The sequence below is a fragment of the Heterocephalus glaber genome, unplaced genomic scaffold (genome assembly GCF_053883595.1).
Source record: "Heterocephalus glaber isolate CG9 unplaced genomic scaffold, H.glaber_assembly_v1.0 deba00001720, whole genome shotgun sequence".
NCBI classification, from domain to species: domain Eukaryota; kingdom Metazoa; phylum Chordata; class Mammalia; order Rodentia; family Bathyergidae; genus Heterocephalus; species Heterocephalus glaber.
In genome coordinates, this window is record NW_028258433.1 from 7675001 (window position 1) to 7701174 (window position 26174).

General features: G+C 32.8%; 1 protein-coding gene across 7 annotated transcripts in view; it reads left to right on the forward strand.

Annotated features, from left to right (window-relative positions):
• Nbea (neurobeachin) overlaps positions 1 to 26174 on the forward strand; it is a 702149-nt gene that overhangs the window by 279100 nt on the left and 396875 nt on the right. For all 7 annotated transcript variants that reach the window (XM_004854743.3, XM_087199596.1, XM_013075842.3 and 4 more), the window contains one exon: positions 2091 to 2218. In XM_004854743.3, coding sequence (XP_004854800.1) covers positions 2091 to 2218 — 128 coding nt within the window. The remainder of the gene's footprint in view (positions 1 to 2090; positions 2219 to 26174) is intronic.

The following is a 26174-nucleotide window of genomic DNA, read 5'->3' on the forward strand; positions in this document are numbered from 1 at the left end:
TATAAGAAAAATAGGCAAAAAAAAATCCTTTGTAGGAATTGAATCACTAAGAAATGTTTTTATCCACTACCCTGAAGTTAAAGCAATTTATAATTAGTGTATATTTACACAACCAACCATACAGAAATAATCTGTTTAGATTAATTGAAATATCTGAGATTTAACTTAATCACTAAAAACAGCATTTTTCCAGTTCTCAAACTTCTAAATTATTCACAGGATAGGGACCTCAAACTAGGGAAAAAAGTAATCCCTGGCTTTAATTAGAATATAGTACAGATAAGCGTACTACTATAACTTTGATGTGGAACTCTAAGCATCCAGAATTTTTGAAGTATTTTACTCCCATTTATTAGGCTTAAATAAAGATAAATGTCCATGCTTCAGTACAATTTGGCTTTAAAAACTATTAATAATAGCTGGATTTTTCTTTTATTCACCCTTATAATTCCTACTATTCCTTTATAGACATGCTTAGTTTAGCTGGAAATTCAAAGGACATAATCTGATCCATGAAATTAGAAAGAATTAATGAAATAGTACATACAAAAAAGAAGCTCCGTTGTTGCTCACGAAAAGTTTGAAAATTTACTTATGATTATTCTGACTTAAGATAGCCTGTTTTTGCTAGCTTTGAAATTAACACTGAGTGATAACAAATACTACTCTCACTAGAACATTCTCAAAGTGTCTTGGATCACCACATCAGCACCACCCCTGAGGTTTTGCTGGAAGGGTGTGTTTTCAGAGAATCAAAAACTGGAATGGGGCCTAGAAGCATGTTCAATAGGCCTCCAGGTGATTCTGATCCACAAATAGTTTGAGAACTATTGTCTTGAGCAGTTGCTAGCTTCAAAAATAAGAATAGGCAGACTCTTGAAATCTCATGCCCTCATCAGCTCTGCCAAACCCCATTCAAATCACTTTTGCTTGCCTAAAATTGTTCCTGCTGAACAATTAAATATATATAAAAGTGACTAAACCCCACTTACTAAAAAGGTTTTGTTCTTTTTCTAAAGCTATTTACCCAGACAGAAAACAAAGTTAAATAGAAGGGCTAATAATCAGGTTTTGACTGTCCTGAGATTCAAAACATGCTGTTTTTAAGTGAAGAAAGCTACCATTCTGCATTATTCTTTAATTTCTGTATCTATTGTCTTTAAAAAATACAAAAGATGCTAGAGTTGAGTTTAAATAGTGATACTCCATTACAAATTATTCTACAAATATCTTTGTTTTTCTAAGCTTATAACAGACCCAAGATTCCAGTATAATCTGTCTTATTCTAAAATACTCACTCCTAAAAGAAGTAGACCTGTTATCAAATTATTCACTTACATAACTAGAAATATTTTCTTCACCTACTTTTCTTTTTATGTAACATTCAAAGTATTTCAACAATTCCAAACAATACTTATGTAAGGCCATCAACTTAAAATTCAGTAGTGAACAATACAAATAATAATGTAGGAATTGATGAAAGTGGGCTTATTGAAATGGTAAATACCTACTTTGGCAAAGCTGTTCAACTGCATTTCAGTTATTATGTGTCCAACTTCTCAGGAAATACCGTCCTGAAAGCAAGGGTTAAATTCTTTGTAACTGGCAAAGTGACAGCATGGTAGGTGTTCAAAACCATTTTTTAATGGATAGATACATGAAACACACAAGAACTCATTTTCGAGGGAATCCTAGAACTATGGGTAGTCTTTGGCCTTTTCAAATGGCAGAACTCTGATTCCTTTTGCTTTTTTGTTTGTTTGTTTGTTTTTGTTTTGGGGTACTGGGGATCGAACTCCGGGACCTTGTGCTTGCAAGGCAGGTGGCAGAACCACTGAGCTAAATCCCCAGCCCTCTGATTCCTTTTTATAGCATAGTCATTCTAACTTAGCTACATCTTTTGACTGGCATTATAACAAACAGTGTGTGAAACTGCACAGTATCCCTTCTGCATGAAGGGATATTGTTATTATTCCCATGGGCTAGAATTGGACTTTTATGACTTTTAAAAATTTTAAGTTAGAGGTAAAGTTTATTTGATTTTTTATATTGAATTATATTTATTAGTCTTTATGTCTTAATTTCAACAGCATCACTGCAAAACTTGAAAGAGCTTTAGAAAAAGTTGCTCCTCTTCTTCGTGAAATTTTTGTAGACTTTGCCCCATTCCTATCTCGTACACTTCTTGGCAGTCATGGACAAGAGCTATTGATAGAAGGTATGATTTCTTTATTCTAATTACTTTAGTTTCCTATAATCTATCTATTAATCGTGGTATAGTTTGTGCTTCTAGAAGAATATATATTACCAAAATAATGTAAACATACTGCATTCACAATTTTTAATAAAAGATTTTGGAATGTATGCTTTCTCCACGCATTTTTAAAATGACGTTTTGCACAGCCAATGCCAGTGACTGACAGAATTTTGAAAATGAAGAACTTGAAAAAGGTATTGGGATGAGGAACTCTGGCTTTTCTTCTCAGGGCTGCTGTATAGTTTCTCATTAGGATAGTTTGTTTATTAAGCAGTGATTTCTAAAATTTCCTTTGAACGCAGAACCATACTTCTTTTAGGTAAATTTTCTTAGCACTAATATAGCATTTGTAATAATGAGAATCCTTAACTGAGAAGACATTAAAAATGTGGGGAAATACTGAATTAGAAGTTGATGACAATGTTGTCTTTTGCCCATAGCAACTTTAATAGTGTGAGGAAGCAAAGATTAATTCACTATGATGAGGATTTAACACTCACATTCCAAAGTGGCTTTGAAAAACGTGGCTAAATGATATTTTATTTCTTTAAAAAAGTTTCTATTTATGAGCTTCAGAAAAGGGTAATTAATATCAAGATGATCCTGTAGATGAACAGCTGCTTTGGGTGCCATTTTAGGTAGTCCATGGATTTAGCAGACTTATACTGTTTTAGCTTTGCACTTTCTATTTTAGAAAGAAAGAAGGTACCTCTTCTCTCATTGTTTCTTTTGGTTCTACATAATATTTCTTTGAGAGAAGACAATTACAGTGAGTAGTTTAACCTATGGGAACGCACAGAGTTTGAATCCCAGTTCCTCAGTATACTCTGTGGCTTTTGTGAATTACTGTGTCACTCTGAACCTTAGTTTCCATTTAATAAAATGGGAGTCAATGATAGCACTCAAATGTTATTGCAAGAATTAAATTACATAATGCTTATAAAACCTTTTAAATAATGCCATATATTGGCAGGATGCACAAACAGGAAACTGCTAGCACTTTGTGGCATTTCGAGCAGAGTGAACCAGAAGGATCATGATAGATAGATAGATAGGTTGTGTGATAGATATTGGGGCTAAAGTTAAAGGGATCTTTGGCTTTGCCTTAATTGATATGGAGAAGTTGCTGTAGAGAAAAGTGGGAATGTCATTCTGGGTACTACTTTTGTCACTGGTTTCATTCGTTGCATCTGGAAAGTGAAGTAGAAAATATTCTGAAGTATGATATTTGAGAAGAATCACACTCATTTAAAGCTACCCAAAGACAAACTTTTTAAAAAGTTGTTCAAAACTTAAAAATTATTCCTTGACCACAAATTGTACCTATAATTTAAATGGCTTTGTTTAGATGTATATAATTGTTGAACAAAATTGTGTATTCCCTGATATACTCAGATAAGAAATATTTGCATACTTAGTGTCATGATTCAAAAGATATAATCATTGCTTACCTTTAAGGAGCTTATAGTATAGTGAGAAAACAACATAAAAGCCTGTAATTAAAATTCAGTGTTTTACATGCTATATTAAAAGTATGTACAAGGTACACTGGGAAATGAGGCTAGATGGCTTGCTGGTCACTTTTGAGGGGACGTACCCTGCTAACTAGTTCAAAAGAAGTTACATATACCTTCTATTTCTCCTGCTCCTAAAGCCTCCCCTCATCTTTACATATTTTGAAAGGTTAATTTGTGTTTTCTGCTTCTACTTTATTAACAGCTCAACCCATTTTTTGAATTCCAGACAGATTTTGAGCTCCCTAAAGTGAGCATCTCAAACCAGATACTCCACTGAGATCTGAAATTTACCTAATGCAAAATTTACCTGTCCTTTTCTCTCAAATACTTTTTTCTCCAAATGAACCTATTTATTTTGTTATTAACATCAATAATAATGCAAAAATTTGAGGTTAAAATGTGAGTTTTCTTTAACTACTTCTCCTTCAACTTAGTTACTTGGTGAGGATAATTATAATTACTTGGTGAAGATTAATAATCTTTGAAAATGATATGATTTTAGAACTCAGCTCTTCGAATATTATTAATCTTACAAATATTGCATCAAGCTGTGTTTAAAAGCCTTCCAAGATAGCATAAATATATTAGCTAAAAGTGGAAGCCTCATAATTATGGATTTCAAAGAGTACTAGGTTATTGGGGGGGTTCTTTTAGAGTTTCTTTTGCTTTTAAAAAATCATTGAAATAAATTTTAAATAATTAAAAATTATTTAATGTTTTTATAAAATTACTTCGATTTCATTGCCAGTAAGAATACTGGCTATTTGTATTTTCATGCTATTCTATAACATGTTACTTTTATAATTTAAAAAACTCATTAAACTTTAACTGAAAAATAATCTTAGATGTTTTCTCATTCTGTTAGATAAAAGCCTTTTTCTGTATTTATGTATATCTTTTCCTGAAATTTACAAAAATTTATAAATGCTGTGTACTGAAAGAATAAAATACGGAATAAAGTTAATGTTAGTAATAGATCCTATAAGCTAAGTTATAAATCCTGTGATAAGTTTTCTAATGTAACAAAGGAGAAGTAAAATTAGATTGTTACAAAGACTTATATCACTTTTTCCTATGTAACTGTCCATGACAATTTTAGGTTCTAAGGAATTACGTAGATACCATCCAGCTGACTTATGTTGGATAGTCAGGTTGCTCATCTATCTATAGCCTGCTTTCCAGAATTTTCCATGGCCACATATCTAAACCTGTTTTTCAGTATTTCTTCTCACCAATAGGAAGTAGGAGAAATGGCTGAGAGCAATTTTTCTTAGACTTCTCTGAGTTTACCTCAGATATTCTAGATTGAGTTGAAAATGAACAATATGGCTCTACTGATATCAGTGCATAAAGGACAACTTGGATTTTTAAAAAGGTTACTATGCTGGAACTGAAATATTAGAACATGGTAGATACTATATGTTTATTTTGTGTTCCTCTGGCTGAATACATTTTTAACATGCAACTTTTCTACACTTAGAAAGTATTTTATGTAATTTTTAAACTAGTTAGATGGAATATTTATGTCTTTCCTTGCTGATAGTTAAATGACATTTCTTCATAAAAGGATGATAGCAAATGGTAGATTTTGGGTTGTGAGTTTTGAAAATGTTAAGATATGGTCCTCCAATTTTTTGTTAATCTATATAATCCTAAAGTCTGGAAACTATTGGTGTATAACAGACCAACATTCAGGAGCTCTCCGAATTTAATTATAACCTTCCTTTACATGCCCAACTAGTCTCTGTTCTCTTGCCATAGAAGACATTTGTGAACATAGAAACAATGCACAGTCACATTTCCTTGCTTTTGTACAACTCTTCCTTTTGCATAAAATCCATTTCCCTTTTTTCTCCCCAAAATTATACTCATTGTTTCAGTCCTGTTTTAGGGTCATAAGCCAAATTAATACCTTTTTGTCTGTGGCATTTTACTAGTACATTATTAATAAATTATCTTTTACTGGTAACAAGGAAGTACCTTAAAATTTTTGTGCTATTGACTAGCTTAGACTCTACGAAATAATAAATGTTACACGTTTTTCCCATGCACTTGAATAGAACATTGCTTTTTTACTGGTAATTTTTGGTAAAATTTCAAAATAAGAGGGAGTAGATAAAATTTCAAGTTCTGTGTAGGAAAACTCCCCATACTGTTCAGTTTTCTATACCCATGAGTTTGTATTACAGTCATCCAAGTTTTGTTCTGTGTTGTTCTCTACACTAGCCAATAGAAATCTCTCTCTCTCTCTCTCTCTCTCTGTCTTTCCCTCTCCCCCTCCCTCCCTCCCTCTCTCCTCCCTCCCCCCTCTCTGACTTCTTTCCTCTTGCCCCCATCTCCCCTTTCCCCTCTTTCTGTTTACTGTGTTAGTACTGCGCTTGGAACCCAGAACTTTCAGCCTGCTAGGCAAGTTCTCTGGTACTGGGCTACATCTCCAGCCACCACGTTATCATACTTGAACATGTATTTTTGCTCATACTTTCTCTTTGTCTCTCTCTCCATTTCCTTTCTTTCACTGTGTTATGTTATTCTCTGTCCTCAGAAGAAAAACTGTCAAACTGTTGTGAAGAATGGCAGATATTTACATAATAAATATAGCCTCACTGTGGCTGCTGAATAGGGTGCTTCTGTTGAAGAAATGGTTCTTGAAATGACTCTCCCAGCTTTTGATTGCATCTTACATGTATGTATGGTAGGGATGAAATGATGAGTTTAGGTAGGTAAAGATACTTTATATGGCCTAGCAAAGGAGACAGTTTGAAATTGTCACATAATATAGTATTGTAATTACATCTTTATTTGATGCTTTATATTCCATTTTTCTTAATGTACATGTGCAATTGATTAAGTTTTTCTCATAGAATAATTAATCATTGGTAGTTGTTATTGTCTATTTCCTTTAAAATATAGGCTTAAAAAACATCCTTTTATTTTAAAAAAATTATCATTTCATTAGTCATTTAATATTATATGATCCTGAAGCAATATAGTTCAATTTTTTAAGATCACTCATTAACATTTGTTCTTTTGGGGTAGCTTTTGGTGTGTGTTTATCTTAGTAATAATTCAGAATTTTTTAAGACAGTAATTATTTGGAGTTTACTGAACTTCTCTAAAAAATTCACATTCTTTAAATTTCTACTTAATATATAAAAATTATTTATAGTAGCTATATATATAGGTATCAAAACCTGCAGCCAAAAATGCCAAAACTACTCGTGGTTCAGAATTTTTAGATTTACATGACTTGCTGCAGGATTGAAGAATCCACTTCAAAAAAACAGTGGAATTTCTATGAAAAACAGCTAAGCAGAACTTAATGTAAAATGTGGGTTTAAAGAAGTAAAGCCAGTTGTAGATTGGGTGCTGAATATTAGGAAGTAGAATACATCTTGAACATTTCTATTCTGGAGGGCTGAAGTAGTCACCCAAGGTCGAGAGATGGAGTTATATTTAGGTTTGTACATGATTGTATGTGTGTGTTTGTATTCAGAGCATCTTTTTTCAATGTCTTGTTCCACCATGGCACAGAGTAGTATTGAAAAACCACTATTTATAGTCTTTTAGTGTTATTTTGTATTTTATTGGAAACTCACAAAAAATTTTAAGGTAATTTAATTATAATGAGTATACAACAAAAAGTAACCTAAATGTCCAAATATAGGAATCAAATACAATCAGCCTTTATGCAGCCTGAGAATGAGACAGGAGAGTCATTAAGCAAGGCTACTTACTGCTTTTGACACTCAGAGCAACTTCATAGCCTCCTTTTTTTGCTTCCTTATGTGTTCCTATTCAGTCTTTTCACTTCTCTCTGAAACTAGCTGCCTTTGCTTAGGAATCCGAATATGACCACTATAGCAATCCAGACTTGAATATGAATTTTTTTTTAAGTACTGAGGATTGAATCCTGAGTCTTCACAATGAGCCACATATATTTTGAGACTGGATGTTACTGAACTGCCCAGGCTAGGCTGAAACTTATAATCCTCTTTCCTCAGCCATCCAGAGTTCTGGGATTACCATGTCCAGATTAAATAATCTTTTAGTGTAAATGTCTTTCATCATCTGAATATAGTTATTACTGATCAAGAGAGAATCTGAATGGATCAGCTAGAACTGAGATTTTGTTCCCTGTGAGTTATGTATTTGGTCATATTAAAATAATCTGAAGTCTGGGGTCAGGTAGGGATGGGTATGGTTGGATGTGACAGGAGGCTGCCTTTTTTTTTTTGCTACCGGGGATCGAACTCAAGACCTTGAGCTTGTGAGATGGGCACGGGGTCACTGAGTTAAATCCCCTGCCCACAGGCTGCCTTTTAAAAAAGAGTTATGTTTAAGTTGAAACATTTTTGATGTAACAGTGCAGGAAGTTTCACTAAAGTATCTACTATACTTTCAGTGGCATTGTTAAATATTTTATTAAAATCATATAATACTTAAGATTCTTTGTAGTTTCTAGGACTGGCATTAAGAATAGAGAATGAAATTTCTACCTCCACTAAAAATTCTGCCTCCAACAACTAGACTATTACTATAAAGAAATGAGCTTAGCCAAGATGCTTCATTTTTAAATATCCTCTGATTTTGTCCACTAAAAACAGAGCAATAGAAGGTGAAATAATAACAAGAATAACAAATGGACATTTACAAGAAAACTAGGTGACAGAAGATCCTTTTGAATATTATAGTATGCCTGAGTTGGGAAAAAACCCAGCTACAGCTATATAAGACACCTCGTATGCCCTGTGGAACAATGTGTGGGGAGCAGGCAAGGATTTGAGAAATCTGGTCTACAAATAGTATTTAGGAAACCCAAAAGGCCAATTTGAGTACATCAGCTAAAAGAGGGAGAACTTTTACACATAGTAATAGCAGATGATTCCAAGGACCCCATGGTAAGTTCAAAAAGGGATACACACCCTATCTATACCCTATGAGAAATTAACCAACCAGAATTCTCTTGTAGGACACTACCACTTTAAGGGGAAAATTCTGTGCATGAAATCCAGATTATTTAAGACTAACCAAGAAAAAATGAAAGAAGCCAATAACAAAGAGAAAGTGCAAATAAAAGTGGGAAAGGTAAACAGAGCTAGTAGACCTCAGAAAGTAGTTGATCATATTTTTTAAACTACATATATGTTAGTCTGCTTTGTGTCACTGTGACAATATCTGAGATATAAGCAAAAGGTTTATTTTGGCTCCTAGTTTCAGAGGTTTCAGCTCACAGCTGCTTGGCCCAAGTTCCTTTGAATGTGTTGAGGTAGCATATCATGAGGAACAGTATGTGGTATAAGAGATGTGCTTACCTCATAGTGACCGGGAAGCAAAAAGGGCAGCAGGAAGGAGCTCATTTCCTTCATCCCCCTAAAGGGAGTACTCCCAGTAGCCTAACTTCCTTCCACTAGGTCCCATCTCCTAAAGATTCCACTACTTCCCAGTAGTGCCAAGGGCTAGTGGAAAAGACTTTAACACATGGACCTTTGGGAGACATTGAAGATCCAAGATATTATAACATAAAAACAACAGAAAAGAAATTTGCAGAATCTGGGGGTGGGGTGCTATTTAAAAATTTTCTAAAAGTTCATGAAAACCAATATTACATAAAATGATTCTATAATAAAATGAGAATGAATAGAAAAGTACTCTCTGAGACAGTGAAAGCACACGATAAAAAAGTTAAAAAATTGTTGTAGAATGTGAAAGAATAGTTTAAATTAAAATTTAGAGAACCTCACAAATTTGATAGTAGAAATTAAGAATTAGAAATAAAAAGTAAATAATTTTAGTAATGAAAGTTAGGTTAGAATAAACACGTGAACAAATTCAATACATAAGGCCATAAGAAATATACACAGAAAAAAAAGAAAAATTATAAATACCAAAATATTAATGACTAAAGAAACAAAAATGAGACAAAAAGGAATAAATTTAAAATATCTTAAGATACAAATAGAACTTCCAACAAAGAAAACTAAAGCAAAGAACACTAAAATAATAGGACCAAGTACTCAAGGAAACTTTGCTGAAATGTTTTAAATAAGAGATTTGAAAATTAAAAGGGCACATTGACTACCTGAAAAAATTAATCCAAATAGCCAACACTGAGATACATTTTAGTAAAATTAAAGTATTTTAAAGAAAAAACTATTTTAGATGTTTATGTAAAAACCACAGATTAACTTATGAGTGAAACAATATCAGACTGTCACCATACTTTTTGAATTTTCTACCAGAAGAAAACTGAATAGGATATTTAAGATACATAAAAAATGAAAGTACGTGTCAATGTGACTTTCATATGTAAGACTGCAAACAAACTGTTAATATGCAAGAAATCAAAGAATATTATTCCCTTTAGCCCCTCCAGAAGGATCCATTGCAGAATAAGTTTCAGGCAACCAAACTGATTGGTGATATCTCACTTGACTTAAATATAGATGACCATCAAATATAGATGTATTGACTAAATGTGAATTCCAGGGGAAAGAAAATAAGATACAATGGTTACATGTTCTGAAAACTGCAAAAAAGAAGCAGCTATATTAGTAGAGGCATTATTAATATTTTCATAAGATGCATATTATAAAATAAAATAACTTAGTTGTTAATATTCTAATTATTTTATCCCTTATGCTTGAAAATTAGTATTATAATTTAAGAAAAGATGCAGATATAAAAAGTTGAAGTAAAAGCTTTTATTTCTGATTTTGAATTGGACATTATTAGTGTACACGTATGCATACCTATGAACTAGCACACACAAACATATATCCATGTAAACTTTAAATATATGTATAGTATATACTAGTAACCCTGTCTAATGTTTTACCTATACACGATGACCAACTTGGTATTGCTGAGCACAGTTACAGTCCAGACTGTAGTTTTGAAATATCATTAGTCCTGGAAGGAAACAAGGAGTTCTTAGAAAAATAAATAATTTCAAGGCTTGCTGGAAATGTTAGTAATTCACTAGAAACATTTTGTGATATCAAAATGGAAAGGTAATATTAAAATTGTCAAGAGAACTTAGGAGGTAACTTAAAGATGTTCCTCTTGGTTAAAGGTAGGACAGTTTTAGTATCAGTTAGTATAACAACTACAGTACAGTAGCCACATGAATATATTTAAGTGCATATGTCCATAATAATTTACAAAATGATTTGGTCAGATTTGGAGGATGATAGGGAACCAGGTCAGTTATAAATAAGGAAAAGTATTCTTTCCTCCTTTTGTAAATTGATCATTATGTTATCAAATTATTAATAGGGAAAGTGTTTTCTTCACAGAAATATATAATGTGATAGATGGGGGGATTTGGGGGTTAGATTACCATTTAAAATCCTCAAAGGAAATAATAGATGTAAGCAACAATGTCTGCCAGCATCACAAAAAAAGAGAGACAACTAGACAGCCAAATGGAAAAATACCATCACCAATTAAGACCAACTGACTGAATGAATAAAATGAAGCTGAATCTGATTAAGCTTTTATACTCAACATGTTGAACTATACCATGGGAATTCAATCATAAAAATTTACATTACTCAGGATTCTGCAGTGCAAATAACTTTTTTCTTCAAAATAAGTTACATGTGGAAGAAAAAAGTACAAGGGGAGATTGTACATCAAAGTGATTTAAAAGACATTTTAAAAATCAGTAAAACGAAGTTGTTTTTAGATACAGTGTCATTTAGAGATAAAACTATTAAGAAGATAAAAGTCATAAAAGTTACATAATGGTTTATTCCAAGGAGGGGAGAAGGCTTTGATTAGGATGAGACCCATGGAAGACTTTGTAATACTTGGCAAAAGTGTATTTCTTTGACTGTACTGTGGTTATAGAAGTATTTGCCTTATAAAAATTCAGTAGCCTACTTTTTATTAGGTTACTTTTTTACTTTATAATACAAATTATTGTGTGTGATGCTGGGAATTGAATCAGGGCCTGAAGCATGCTAAGTACTCACTCTACTACTCACCTACATTCCTAGCCCACAGTAAAATACTTTTAATGTCTTCTATGGAGAAAGTTATTAAAAATTTCAGTGACATTTAAGACCTAAATAGCAATGAAGTATATCATCATGGAGGTAAGCTTCTCATAAGGAAGTCATTTCAGTTCATTTTAATCCATCAATTTAATATTTAATTTTGAAGATCTAAAATTATTTCTGTAAAATTTAATAAGCTTTTAATGTAATTGTATAAAGAAGTGAAAATAACCAAGCTAAAGTAGAAATTGCACAAGCTTTACAATTAAAACAATGCAATAGTGATCCAGAGATAGATTACCATGTCAGAATAAATATCCAGAATCAATTCCTATACACATTTGCATTATGTGACAGAATTGTCCTTGTAGATTGTTGAGAAAGGATGAACAATGCAATAAATGTTATCCAGATCAATGGAATACCCTTTTGTTACTTATACAGAAAAAGGAAAGTAATTAAATATTTTCCTCACTAAATATACAAAAGTCACTGCCAGATAAAATTGAAAAGCACAACTTCAGATGTCTTAGAAGAGCAAACTGTAGAATAATATCGAAATACTGAAAGTAGGCAAGACTTCTTAAACCAAATACAAAAGCACAACATGTAGACTTTGATAGATTGGATGTACTGAAATTCTTTTGTTTTATAAAAAGACATCATTAAAAAACTCAAAGATCAAGTGTAGCATTAATAAGATGGTGAGTAGGAAGCTCCAAGCTCTTTTTCCTCAAAAAAATAACAATATCTAGAACAAAGTAGCTTCGTTGAAACTCTAAAATATAGATTAGTTCTAGCAAAGAATTAAAGACCTAGTTAAGAAACAGCCACACATAAAACAATAGGAAAGGTCTAAGGTTGTAGCTCAATGGAGTGGTTGGTGTTAGAATTCAAGGCCTTGGTTTTATCTCCAGAATAGCTGGAAAATTCCATGGCATTTTCTCTCACCCCTCAGACTTCCCAGTTAAGAGCATGGTTGGGAGGAAACTACATATGATTTCCATTTCTTCCTTTGGAATGGAAGGAAAAGAGTGAGACTTACCTTAAATGTCCACGGTAGCTGCCAAAGAGACTGATTTCTGTCTTCTCTGATTCAAAGGAGTGATAGAAATGGTGCCATAATGTGGATACTAGATCAGAAGCAGTGGTGGGTACTGTGACATTTTAGAGATTCAGAGGGTCTGCAGACATGTATGATTGGTAGCAAGAGGTTATGAACAGAGGAATATGACAGGAATCCAAAACTTCTGAGAAGAAAGAGAATGGAATTAACCAGAAAAAATATAAATCTGTAGGAGATACCTAGATTAGAAGGAAATGGGAATCAAAGCACATGCCAACCCAATTCAGGTGTACACATAGGAAGCACTAAGGGAAGAAATACGGACCAAGAATGAAGTAAGGCATACAGAACATCAGACAGTGGCACTAGAATGTTTTTCCCTAACAGTAGCTACTTAAAATGGAATTTGACTAAACTTCTGAGTCAAAAGATATAGATTGACTGAGTGAATTTAGTTTTAAAAATCTAAAAAACATAGTTTAATAAATATTCTCACTAAAAGCTATTTATAAGAGACTCTAAATCTTAGGACACATGTAGTTTAAAAGTGAAAGTAAAAAATATTTTATGAAAATATAAAAACCAGTAAAAAACAATAAAAACAGCAGGAGTAGCTATACTGATATAAAACAAAATAGATACTAAATCAAAAACTTACAGACACAAAATTTAATAAATGTTAAGGATAAAATGGTCAATTCATTGAGAAGATATAAAAATTTATATTCAACAAACAACAGTTCCTAAATATAAGAAATAAATATTGACAGTATTGAAGGTAGAAATAAATTATATTCTTAGAGACATAAATATCCATTTCTATAATAAAGAGAACAGTCAGGTATTTAATAAATTATCAGATGACTTGAACAACATTATAAACCAGTTGGACCTGACATATAGAATTCTTCACCAGCAAAAACTATGTGTGTGTGTGTGTGTGTGTGTGTGTGTGTGTGTAGATATGTTTATTCAAGTGTAAAGGATTATTCTCTGGGAGAGATTGTATGTTAAGACCCAAACAAAACAAGTCTAATACATTTAAACTTTTTTTTTTCCAATCACAATGCAATGAAACTAGAGATCAACAGCAGAAGAAAGATTTGAAGTGCCACAATGTGTGGAAATTCACATACAATAAATAACAGTAAGTCTAAGAAGAATTACAAGGGAAATTAAAAAACTGAAAGAAAACGTACCGAAACTATAGGCAGAGGGAAAGTGGTAAGACAGAGATTGATAGCTATAAATGTTCATATTAAGAAAACTTAGAAGAAATTGAAAAAGAACTACGTAAACCCAATCTAACTGAAGAAAGAAAACACAAAAGATTAATGTACAGATTAGCTAGATGTGGTGGTCCATGCCTGTAAACCTAGCACTGTGGGATGACGAGGGAGGAAATTGCAAGTTCCAAGCTAGACTGGGAACTTAGCCACTTAGCAAGATCCTGTCTCAAAACAAGTTTTTTACAGGGACTAGGAATGTATGTAAGTAAAAGGTTACAAAACACAAACCTGGCAAACCTTAAGTAGATTACAAAAATGAAAAGATTTAAATAACTAAAAGCATAGATTAAAAAATAACATTACAACCAATGCTGCAAAATAAAAAGGATTACAAGAGAATACTGTAACAATCCTATGCCTTCAAATGGAATAACATAGAAAAAGTGGATAAATGCCTGGAAATTCACAGCCTTCAAGACAATCAAAATTGGCACACAGCTGTAACAAGAAAGGAAATTCCATCAATAATCAAATGTGTCCCTATATTGAAAAGGCCAGAACCAGATGGCTTTACTGGTACATTCTTCCAAACATTTCAGAAGAATTAATTTCTTCTAAAAAAGTAAAGAGTAGAGAATACTTCTACTCATTATGTGAGACCAGCATTACCCTAATACCATGGCAAAGACATTAAAATAAAACTATAAAACCAGTATCCCTTATGGATGTTTATGCAAAACTGCTCTATAAAGTACTAGAAAACTGAACCCATATTAAAAGGATTATACACCATGACCAAATGAGATTTATTCTTGGAATGCAAGGATGTTTCCACTTACCAAAAAGATCAGTGCAATACACCACATTAATAGAGGGAAAAAGTGTGATCATTTCAATTGATGCAAAAAAATTATTTGATGAATTCAGAACCCTTTTGTAATAAAAGTATTCAGCAATCTAAAAGTACAGAGAAACTACTATAACATATTACAAGGTCACACATGAAAAGCCCAGAGCTAATACAAGCAATGGGATTGGGGGGACTGAAAGCTTTTCCTTTAAGTTCTGGTACTAGTTGATGGTGGTCACTTTTATCAGTTTTGTTCAGCCTAGTTCAGGAAGTTAAATAAGAATAACTACTCAAGATTAAGAAAAAAACCATATAAATAGGATAGAAAGAAGTAAAATGACCCGATATTATATGGCATCATCTCATATGTAGAAAACTAAAAATTTCCCAAAATAATTCTTAGAAATAATGAATGAATTTAGCCAATTTGCATGATACAATATTGCACCCAAAAATCAATTGCATTTTTATATACAAACACTGAACACTCTGGAAAGTAATTAAAACAATGCAATTTATAATAGCATCAAAAAGACTAAAATACTTAGGGATAATCCTTAAAAAGATGGTAAAAGACATATACAGTGAAAACTGTAAGTCATTGCTGAAAGAAATTTAAAAGAACAAATAATTGGAAATAATCCCATGTTCATGTATCGGTAGACTTAATAGTTTTAGACTTAATAGTATTAGTGTTAATATTAGCCAAAGCAATTTGCAAATTCATTCCAATCCCTGTCAAAGTACCAATGTTTTGTGCAAACATAGAAAACCCTTTGCTGTAATGTGTATGTAATCTTTAGGAACCTAGAATAATCAAACTTGAAAGTGGCAAAAAACATTGGATGGCTCATGCTTCCTGATTTAAAAACTTACTACAAAACTGCAGTTATAGTGTAATACTGGCATAAATGCTTACATACAGAACAGTCAAATAAACTCTATCTCAGTATTAAACCCTTGCATATTATCAAATGATTTTCAACATCAGTACCAGGGCTGTTCAAGGTAGAAATAAGTCTTGTTGACAAACGATATTAAGAAAACTCTGTATCTTTATCCAAAAGAAGCTACAACTTTATCTTGTACCATATACAAAAATTAACAATTCATCAAAGACCTGAAATTTAAAACCTAAAACTATAGAGTTCAAAGTGTGCAGAGATCACAAGGAGAAGCCCACATCGACCAGAGGCAGATCCCAGCCAGGGCCCCTCTCCGACCTCAGAAGCTTAGACCCACAGGCCCAGTCAAAAGCCTGCCTGTAAAAGAGCTGCACAAGCCCACAAGCAACAGCCAGAGGCCCACCCAGATAGCATTGGTAAGTGTGTGCAGACCCCAGGCAAAGGCCCTCCTACAGCACAGCTACATAGCGGGTACAGGCGCCAGCCAGAGGAATGCCCAGATACCATCCCAAGGAAACACGACCCAGCCAGAACCCCACCCAGAAAACAGGGCATGACAGGGATCCAGAAGGACCCCATTCTGAACCCAGGAATTGATGCAGGCATGAGCAGCAGAGAAAAGGCCTCTTGGTGACTTCCTGAGAATTGAAGATGTCTGGAGGAGCAAAAAGTCACCTCAACAAAGGTGCAGTAGGCTGCATCTTTTCAAATGAGAACACACATAAACAAATCTTAAAACCAGACTTACACATCACCTAAGGCAACCCCAAAGGTCAAGGAGATGGAACAGTCTGATACTCAATCACCTGGACTCCCTGAATGGGCAACATGAGGATCTGGAAAAAATGAAATCAGAAATAATTTCTCAAATAATAACAGAGACCATGTACATAGTGTAAGAAATGATTAATAAATCTAGAGCAGACAGATAAAAAATATAGGAGCTGGGCCAGGGATTTAGCTCAGTGGTTCCATCACCTGCCTTGCAAGTACTAGGTCCCGAGTTTGATCCCCAGTACTAAAAAAAAAAAAAAAAATATATATATATATATATATATATATATCTATGAACACAATGAAATCCCAACATAGGAAACAAATGGAATCCATAAAACAGATTCAAACAGATATCCAAGAGATTAAAAACTCCATTGAAAGTTTATGCAGCAGAATGAGCCAACATGAGGACAGAATTTCAGATATAAAAGTTCTGATTGCAATAAGTTACCAGGAAAAGAAAAAATTCTTAAAAATACTAAAGGACCATGAGAAATGAATCCAGCAGCTACTAGATGATGCAGAGAAGACTAACAAGACTGATTGGAGTCAATGAAGAAACAGGAGACAGTGCAAATGACAAAAAAACTGTTCACAGAAGTAATGGGAGAAAACTTCCCAAGTAGGGAAAAAGAACTTAACCTACAGATAAGTGAGGCATATAGGACTCCAACTAGCCATAAGCAGAAAAAATCTACACCTCAACATGAAGTGGTTAAGATTCCAGAAACACAACAGAAGAACAAAATTCTACAAGCAGTGAGAGAAAAGAAACAAATCACATACAAAGGAAAGCCCATCAGAAACAAAGCAGACCTCTCAACACAAATCCTCAAGGCCAGAAGAGCCTAGAGTAACTTTTTTCAAGCCCCAAAGGAAAACAACTGCAAACAAGATTGATGTACCCTGCAAAACTATCTTTCAAAATTGATGGAGAAATAAGATACTTTGTGACAAAGAGAACCTTAGGAACTTTATGAATACCAAACCATCATGCCAAAAAATTTTAAACAGTATCCTAGGAAAAGACAATGAGAATCACAACCCCAGGAAGCCCAGCAGAATGAGTCTATCAGATACCACAAGAAATTAAAGGCAAAGGAGAAGAATCTGACAAAAAGAAAAAGTCATGACAAGGATAAGTCAATACAACACATATCAGTTATAACCATCAGTGTTAATGGTCTCAATTCAACAATCAAAAGAAACAGACTGACAGGAAGGGTCAAGAAGCGTGATCCAACAATATGCTGCATACAAGAAACACACTTAATTCAAAAAGAAACTCATAGACTGAAAGTAAAGGGTAGAAAACAATACTCCATGCAAAAGGAACCTGAAAAAAAGCAGGAGTATCTATCCTCTTTGTAGATGGGATTTCAAACCAAAAATGATTAAGAGAGAAAACAAATGACACAACATGCTTGTAAAGGAAACAAATCCAAGAGTAACAGATGACAGTCATAAATATATATGTACCAAATACTAGTGCACCTAACTATATAAAACAAATAATAGTGGACATGAAAAATCAAGCACTAATACAATAGTAGTGGATGACTTCACTACCCTATTGTCACATAGATCAAATAGACAGAAAATAATGAAATACGACTCAAACTCTTGAACAAATGGACTTAACAGTTGTTTACAGAGTATTCCACCCCACAAAATCAGAATATACATTTTTTTTCAGCTGCACACAGGTTATTCACCAAAATAGACCAAATAATTGCTCTTGGAACATGTTTAAGTAAATACAAAGAAACTGAAGTTATTCCCTGTATATAATCAGACCATAGTACGATGAAATTGGAGATCAGTAGCAAAAGAAAGTGCAAGAATTTCATAAACATATAGAAATTGAACAACACACTTCTGAATAACCAATGAGTCACAGAGGAAATTAAGAAATCGGACAGTTTCTACAATTAAATGACAATGCCAGTAAAACATATTGTAATCCATGAGACACAATGAATGCAGTCTTGTGAGGGAAATTCACAGCAATGAATACTTGTATTAGGAAAACAGAGCAAGCTCAGATAAACACCCTGATGTGGAACCTCAAGCTTCTAGAAAAAGAAGAGCAGGACAAACCCAAAGCTCATACAAGGGAGGAAATTATGAAGATCAGAGCAGAAATCAAAGCAATAGAGACTAAGAGAACAGTACAAAAAATCAATGGATCAAAGAGTTGATTCTTCGATAGAATAAACAAAATCGACAAATTCTTAGCCAACCTTATCAGAAAAAGGAAGGAAAAGACCCAAATCCATGGAATTAGAAGTGAAAAGGGTGAAATTACAACAGGCCCAGCAGAAATCCAAAGAATCATCAGGACCTACTTCAAGAACCTATATGCCAATAAGATGGAAAACAGAGGAAATGAACAGATGTATAGATATGTATGAATTACCAAAGTTGAATGAAGAAGACCTAAAAATTCTAAAGAACCGAATATCAATCAATGAAATTGAAAATGTAATTAAAAAGTTAGCAACTAAGAAAAGCCCTGGCCCTGATGGCTTCACTGCCGAATTCTACAAGACATTTACAGAAGACCTTTGGCCACTACTGTATAAACTCTTCAATGAAATTGAAAAGGGAATCAATACTCCCAAATTCATTCCTGGAACCAAGCATGACCTTGATCTCAAAAGCAGAGGAAGACCAACCAAAAAAGACAACTATAGACCAATCTCCCTGATGAATATAGATGCAAAAATCCTTAATAAAATACTGGCAAATAGAATGCAGAACATCATAAACCCTGACCAAGTGGGATTCATCTCAGGGATGCAGCGATGGTTCAACATCAGTAAATGTAACAATCAATAAATGTAATAAATATTCAACAATCAGTAAATGTAGTACACTGTATTAATTTTGCCAAGGAAAAAAAGCATATAATCATGTCAACAGATGCAGAAAAATTGTTCAACAAAATCCAACATGCATTTATGATAAAATCCCTAAATAAAATTAGAATAGATGGTGTTTACCTCAACCTGATAAAAACCATCTATGAAAAGCCAACAGGCAATATCATATTAAATGGTCAAAAACTGCAGTCCTTCACACTAAAATCAGGAAAAAAACAAGGATGTCTGCTGTCACCACTCCTGCTCAATATAGTTTTGGAAACATCAGCCACAGCAATTAGACAAGAGAAAGAAATAAAAGGAATAAAGATAGGAAACAAAGAAGTTAAACTGTCATTATTTGAACATGACATGATACTCTATATAAAAGACCCCAAGAACTCCACCAAAAGTCTTGTAGACTTAATAACCAAATTCAGTAGAGTAGCTGGATACAAGGTCAACACAAAAATCAATAGCTTTCCTTTACACGAAAAACAGACCCACTGAAAGGAACTGGAGAAACAACTCCATAGTAGCATCCAATATATATATATATACCTAGGAATAAACCTAATGAAAGAAATCAAAGACCTTTACTCTGAAAACTGTAGCATTCTGAAAAAAGAGATTGAAGAGGATATCAGAAAATAGACATCCCTTGCTCCTGGGTAGGAACCAATATAGTGAAAATGGCCATACTTCCAAAACTGCTATATAGATGCAATGCAATCCCAATTGAAATCCCAGCAGCATACTTCACAGACCTTGAGAAAACAATCTACAAATTCCTTAGAACAAGAAGAGACCTACAATAGCAAAAGCAATTCTAGGCAACAAAGACAAGGTAGGGGGTATCACAATCCCCAACTTGAAACTATACTACAAAGCTACTGTGATAAAAACAGCATGGTACTGGCATAGAAACAGACCTAAGGATCCGTAGAACAGATTAGAAGATGCAGAAATAACTCTAGACACACTCAGCCACTTCATCTTTGACAAAGCAGCCAGATACCCTCACAGGAGGAAAGATAGCCTCTTTAATAAATAGTGCTGAAAAAACTGGATTTCAACTTGCAAAAGATTAAAACTAGATCTGCATCTCTCACCATGCACTAAACTAAAATCAAAATGGATTAAAGATCTAAATATTAAAACAGAAACACTAAACAGGCTGGAAGAGAGGTTATTTAGAACTCTTGAAGACTTTTGTATAGGAAAAGATTTCACAAACAGAACCTCAGTTGCATGTGAACTAGCACAAACAATCAACAACTGGGATCTCATCTTACTAAAAAGCTTCTGCATAGCCAGAAAAACCACCAACAGAGTGAAGAGATAACCCACAATTTGGGAAACAATTTTTATGACCTGTTCCTCAGATGAAGGACTACTATCTAGAATATGTAAAGAACTTAAAAAATCAGACCTCCCAGATTTAAAGACCCAATCCCAAACTGGGCATCTGAAATGAACAGACATTTCTCAGACCAAGAAATAGAAATAGCAAATAAACATATGAAAAAAATGTTCATCATCACTGGTCATTTGAGAGATGCAAATGAGAACAACACTGAGATTCCACCTCACCCCAGAAAGAATGGCTGCTGTCAAGAAATCAACCAATAACAAATGCTGGTGGAATTGTGGGGCAAAAGGAACCCTTCTCCATTGTCAGTGGGAGTGTATTCTGGTGCATCCACAGTGGAAAGCAGTATGGAGATACCTCAAAGAACTAGGATTGTAGGTCCCATTTGACCCAGCTATTGCCCTGCTGGGTATCTTCCCAAAAAGAATTAAAAGAATCATGCCACAGTGATATATATGCACACATGTTCATAGCAGCGCAATTTGTAATAACTAAAACTTGTAAACATCCCGATTGCCCATCAACTGGAGACTGGATAAGGAAAATGTGGGTTTTTAAAAAATATAATGATGTTCTTACTCAGCCATAAAGAACAAGAAATTAGAGACAATTATAGCTAAATGGATCCACAGTGAGGCAATACCCTTTAGTAAATAAATAGGACATACATGTAAATACCAAATAGTTTCATGTGAGAAACTGAAAGTATAAATAAGGCTCAAATATATATTAGACAGTATGAAGTAGGAAGAAAAGGTATAAAGGTGAAAGGGAAGTCGTAGGCATATGGGTCATGAAAGAAGGGCATGGAATTAATATGAGAACATGAAGAAATGGCAAGAAAGTCTTTCTAAATAAGGAAGGGTGGAGGTTTGAAGGGAGGGCAGGGGAATGGGGAAAAATGAGCACCAAGCTATGTCATGTAAAGGTACAAATCTCCAATGATGAATTCCATGATATTGTCTATCTAAAATGTACCAAAAAATCTTTTTTGAAAAAAATATAGAATTCATATAAGAAAACAGAAGAGAAAAGCTTTATAACATTTAATTTGTAGGTGATTTCTTTGCTGTGACACCAAAAGCACAGTCAACCAGCAAAGATGGGTGAATTAGACATCATCAGTGAAGTAAATAGGAAATCTGTGGAGAGGAAGAAAATATTTGTATACCATATTCCTCTTGAGGTAATATGTCCAGGATATATAAGGAATGTATATATATCCAGAATATATAATGAAGTTACAATTCCATAGGAATACCTACAAACAATCCAATTTCAAACTAGGAGAATGAAAACCCAAGATACCACCTAAGCTAGGATGGGTATTACCAAGAAGGAATGGAAAAGGTGGCCGGGGATTTAGCTCGGTGGTTCCATCCCCAGCCTCGCAAGTGCAAAGTCCCGGGTTCAATCTCTGATACCAAAAAAAAAAAAAAAAAAAAAAAAAAAGGGAATGGAATGAGGGTAGAAATAAGGTAGGAAGGAAAAAATAAAATTAAAAATGTTAGCAAATGTGGAGAAATTGAAAACTTATGCCTGTTGGTCAGAAGGTAAAAATGGATCAACCAGTTGGAAAATACATGGCAAACATTTTAAAAAGAATTAATCATATGATCCAATGATTCCATTTTGAATATACATCCAAAATAGTTTAAACCAAAGTTTCAAAGAAATATTCATGACCCATATTTTTAGTAGTGTCATTTAAAATAATCAAAAAGTAAAAACAACCTGTGTCCAGTAGTAGATGAATGGATATACAAAATGTGGTTTGTATATACAATTAAATATCATAAAGGAAAAAGGCTAGGTGCTGTATGGTACACCTGTAATTTCAACACTTGAAGAATAAAGAATGAGAATTCCAATTTCTAATCCTTCTTGTGTAAGTTAGACTTGGTCTCAAAATTTAAAAAAAATTAGAATGGCCATCATCAAGAAGTCAATAATAATAATAATAACAACAACAACAACAATAAACAGTAATAATAATAATAATAATAATAATAATAATATGCCGGAGGGGCCTTGGGGAAGAAGGAACCCTTCTTTACTGTTTGTGGAAATGTAAATAATTACAACCACTATAGAAATAACTGTGGAGATTCCTCAAAAAACTAGAAGTAGAAATTCCATTTGACCCAGATATTTCCCTTCTTTATATCTTCCCAAAAGTGTGAAAGACTTCATATTACAGTGACACATGCATACCCATTTTATAGAAGTACAATTCATAATAGCTAAATCTTGAAGCACCTTGTATATCCATCAACAGATGAATGGATAAAGAAAATGTGGTATTTATACACCATGGAATATTATTCTACGATAAAGATAGATAAGTCATTTGTAGGAAAATGCATGTATCTTGAGACCATAATGTTAAATGAAATAAATCAGACACACAATCTTAAATATCACATTGTTTGTCTTATATGAGAAGCCTAGGGTAAAAATAAAGAGCAAAATTAAAAATAGATAATAGGAAGTAGGGAGATAGATTATTCTCAATGGGAAAGGGGAAAAAGATGGAGGGAGTGTGGAGGGAGGGAAGAGAGGAGGGCTAAAAGAATTCAGATGTGTTATGTACTTGTATCAACTTCCTACAGAAATTTAAGCGTTATGTACTACACACATGTACTAATAAATATAAATAAATACGGTTCTTGGAAGTAGCTCAGTGGGAGAGTACCTCTGGCTTCAATCCCCAGTACCACAATGAATGAATGAATGAAAATTCTTGTATATGTGATACATAGATTTACCCTTGAGATGATTATTCTAAGTGAAATAAGCAAGTCACATGTGGACAAATATAGTATGATTGTACTTAGATGAGGGCATTCATAAATGGAAAGTGGAACAGTAGTTGCCAGTGAATAGGGAGAGGGAATGGAAAATAGGTATTTATTTAATGGGTATAGTTCAGTGATGGTAAACCTTTTAGAGCTTTCAGTGATAACAGCCAGCTCTGGCATGCATACCATAGGTTCACCACCACTGGTATAGTTCAGTTTTGTCTGATTAAAAAGTTCTAGAGATTGTTTGCACAATAATGTGAATATACTTATTACTGAACTGTATATGTAAAATGATTAAGATGGTGATTTTTATGTTATATTTATTTTACCACAATTTTAATAAAAGTGAATTCACTTGTAGACTGGGAGAATATATTTCTAATACTGATAATTAACAATTTATAATTCACATAAAAATCTACTAATCAGTAAGTATATGCTTTTATAGAAAAATGGGCATAAACAGACTTACTTTGCAGATGAGGAAAATGCAAGTGATAAAGTATAGAAAGGTTCATACTCATTTGCAATCAGATATATAGGTTTTAAAACCAAAATGAAATAATTTCACTCCCATCTAATTGGTATATATTGAAAATTTGAATATTACTATAATTGTAAAATCTAGTGAAAATGAAAATCGATGCAATCACTTTGAGAAATAATTCTACATGATCTTACAAACCTGAATTTATTTAGATATGTAGACAGTGTTACTTTCATATTTTGGAATATACAGTGGAGTAATTTTTGCAGTTGTACACAAGCACATATAGATGTAAAATGTTTATAAAAACATTTTTCCCAGAACAAACTGAAAGCAGTCTAAATATATATTAAATCTAGGATCGGATAATTAAATGATAGATTTATAATATAGTAGTAAAATGGAATTTCACAATAATAGTATTGACCAGAAATACTTAATTACTGTAGTTTGTTTAGAATTACATTTGTAAGTGGTAAAAATATAAAAATTTGAATCAAAATGATAAATTTACAATAGTTGTTGTTTCTAAGGTAATACAATTAGAATTAAAAGTGTTTTATGTCTTTACCAAAGTGCTGGTCTGTACTAGGGTTTAGGAATCTATACCCTAGCAACCAAATCTGGCAGCCACCTATTTTAGTAATTATTTATTAAAATACAGGTATGCCATTCTATTATGTTGAATCTAGATTTCTTTTGTGTTACAATAGCAAAGTCAGTTGCTTTGAAAAGAGTTCATGGAGCCCACAAGACCCAATGTGTTTATTATCTGACTCCTAAAAATAATTGCTGAACTTTGGTCAATATTTCTATATAATTATGTAACTTAGAAGTTTTTCAAACAAAGAAAATGAATAGTATAATTAGGATTGCCAGTTGGTATGCTCACACTTCTAATGAAGTTGTAAAAGCAATGTGTGGTCCTCAGTGAAGAAATAAGTAGTATATAAACAGGATGATTCTTGGTTGTTTAGCTATGGATATTGAGTTGGAAATTAGTGTAGTCACATGTGCTTTTTGTTCCTCCATTAAACTATATATCATTTCTTATACCCTGTATTCCACATTTGTTCTATGGTTAGTTCCTTATCTAATATTGTAATTAGCTAAAACTAATAATTAACACGATCTTATTTGGTATTTTTTGAGGAAATGATTACAGTAATAAAAGTAACTTTGTCCACAGATAAAACACTTAGTATTTGTTCCACTACTAGGCAGAATCTCAAGGGGCAATATTCTTACTAGAAAATTCTTAAGCAATTAATATTACATTGAAAAACATTCAGAAATCTTTTACTATGTTATTTCTTCAGAGAAATAATAGTAATATATATAATACTTGCAGTTTTTTGAGCACTGAAATCACTTTTTCAAGATAAAAATGAGAATTTAAGGTATTTTCTACTTTGCTCAAATTGTTTAAATACTGCTTTCAGTTCAAATTTTATTATCCAATTTAAAAAATTTTTTAAATTGATACAGAAGTATAACTCAAGAGTTTTGCCTGTTGGAGTGTTATATCCAAAATTTCAAATCAATAACAATATATCTATGAATTAGATTCTTTAACTCTTCTACTTTTTATTGTTAATTATATTAAAATACTTAGATTTTTTTGCACTATGAAATTAGATTAAACATTGTTCTTTATATTAAGTAAACATAACTAACAATTTAATGGGAATTATACTATAAGATTATTTTCTATTTCTAAACTATTATCTATTTTGTGTAATTAAAAACTGAAAAATAGAAAATATAACTATGTAAAATTAATTTTGTACTATTGTCAAATTCATTATGTGATAAATGTTTTTCTTATTTTATTTGGCTTGAATGGAATAAGAGAGAAACTACAGTTAACACAGTCTAAATCAACATTTTTTTTGTCCTTCTGAATACTGTTACTTTATGGACATAACTAAACTGTTATATAACATCAATTTTATTTTTACCAAATTTAGTTTTTGTATGCTGTCTCTAAAAAAAAATCAGTGTGAGAGAAAAAAGAATTCAAAAGCATAGTAAAGAGATGAATGA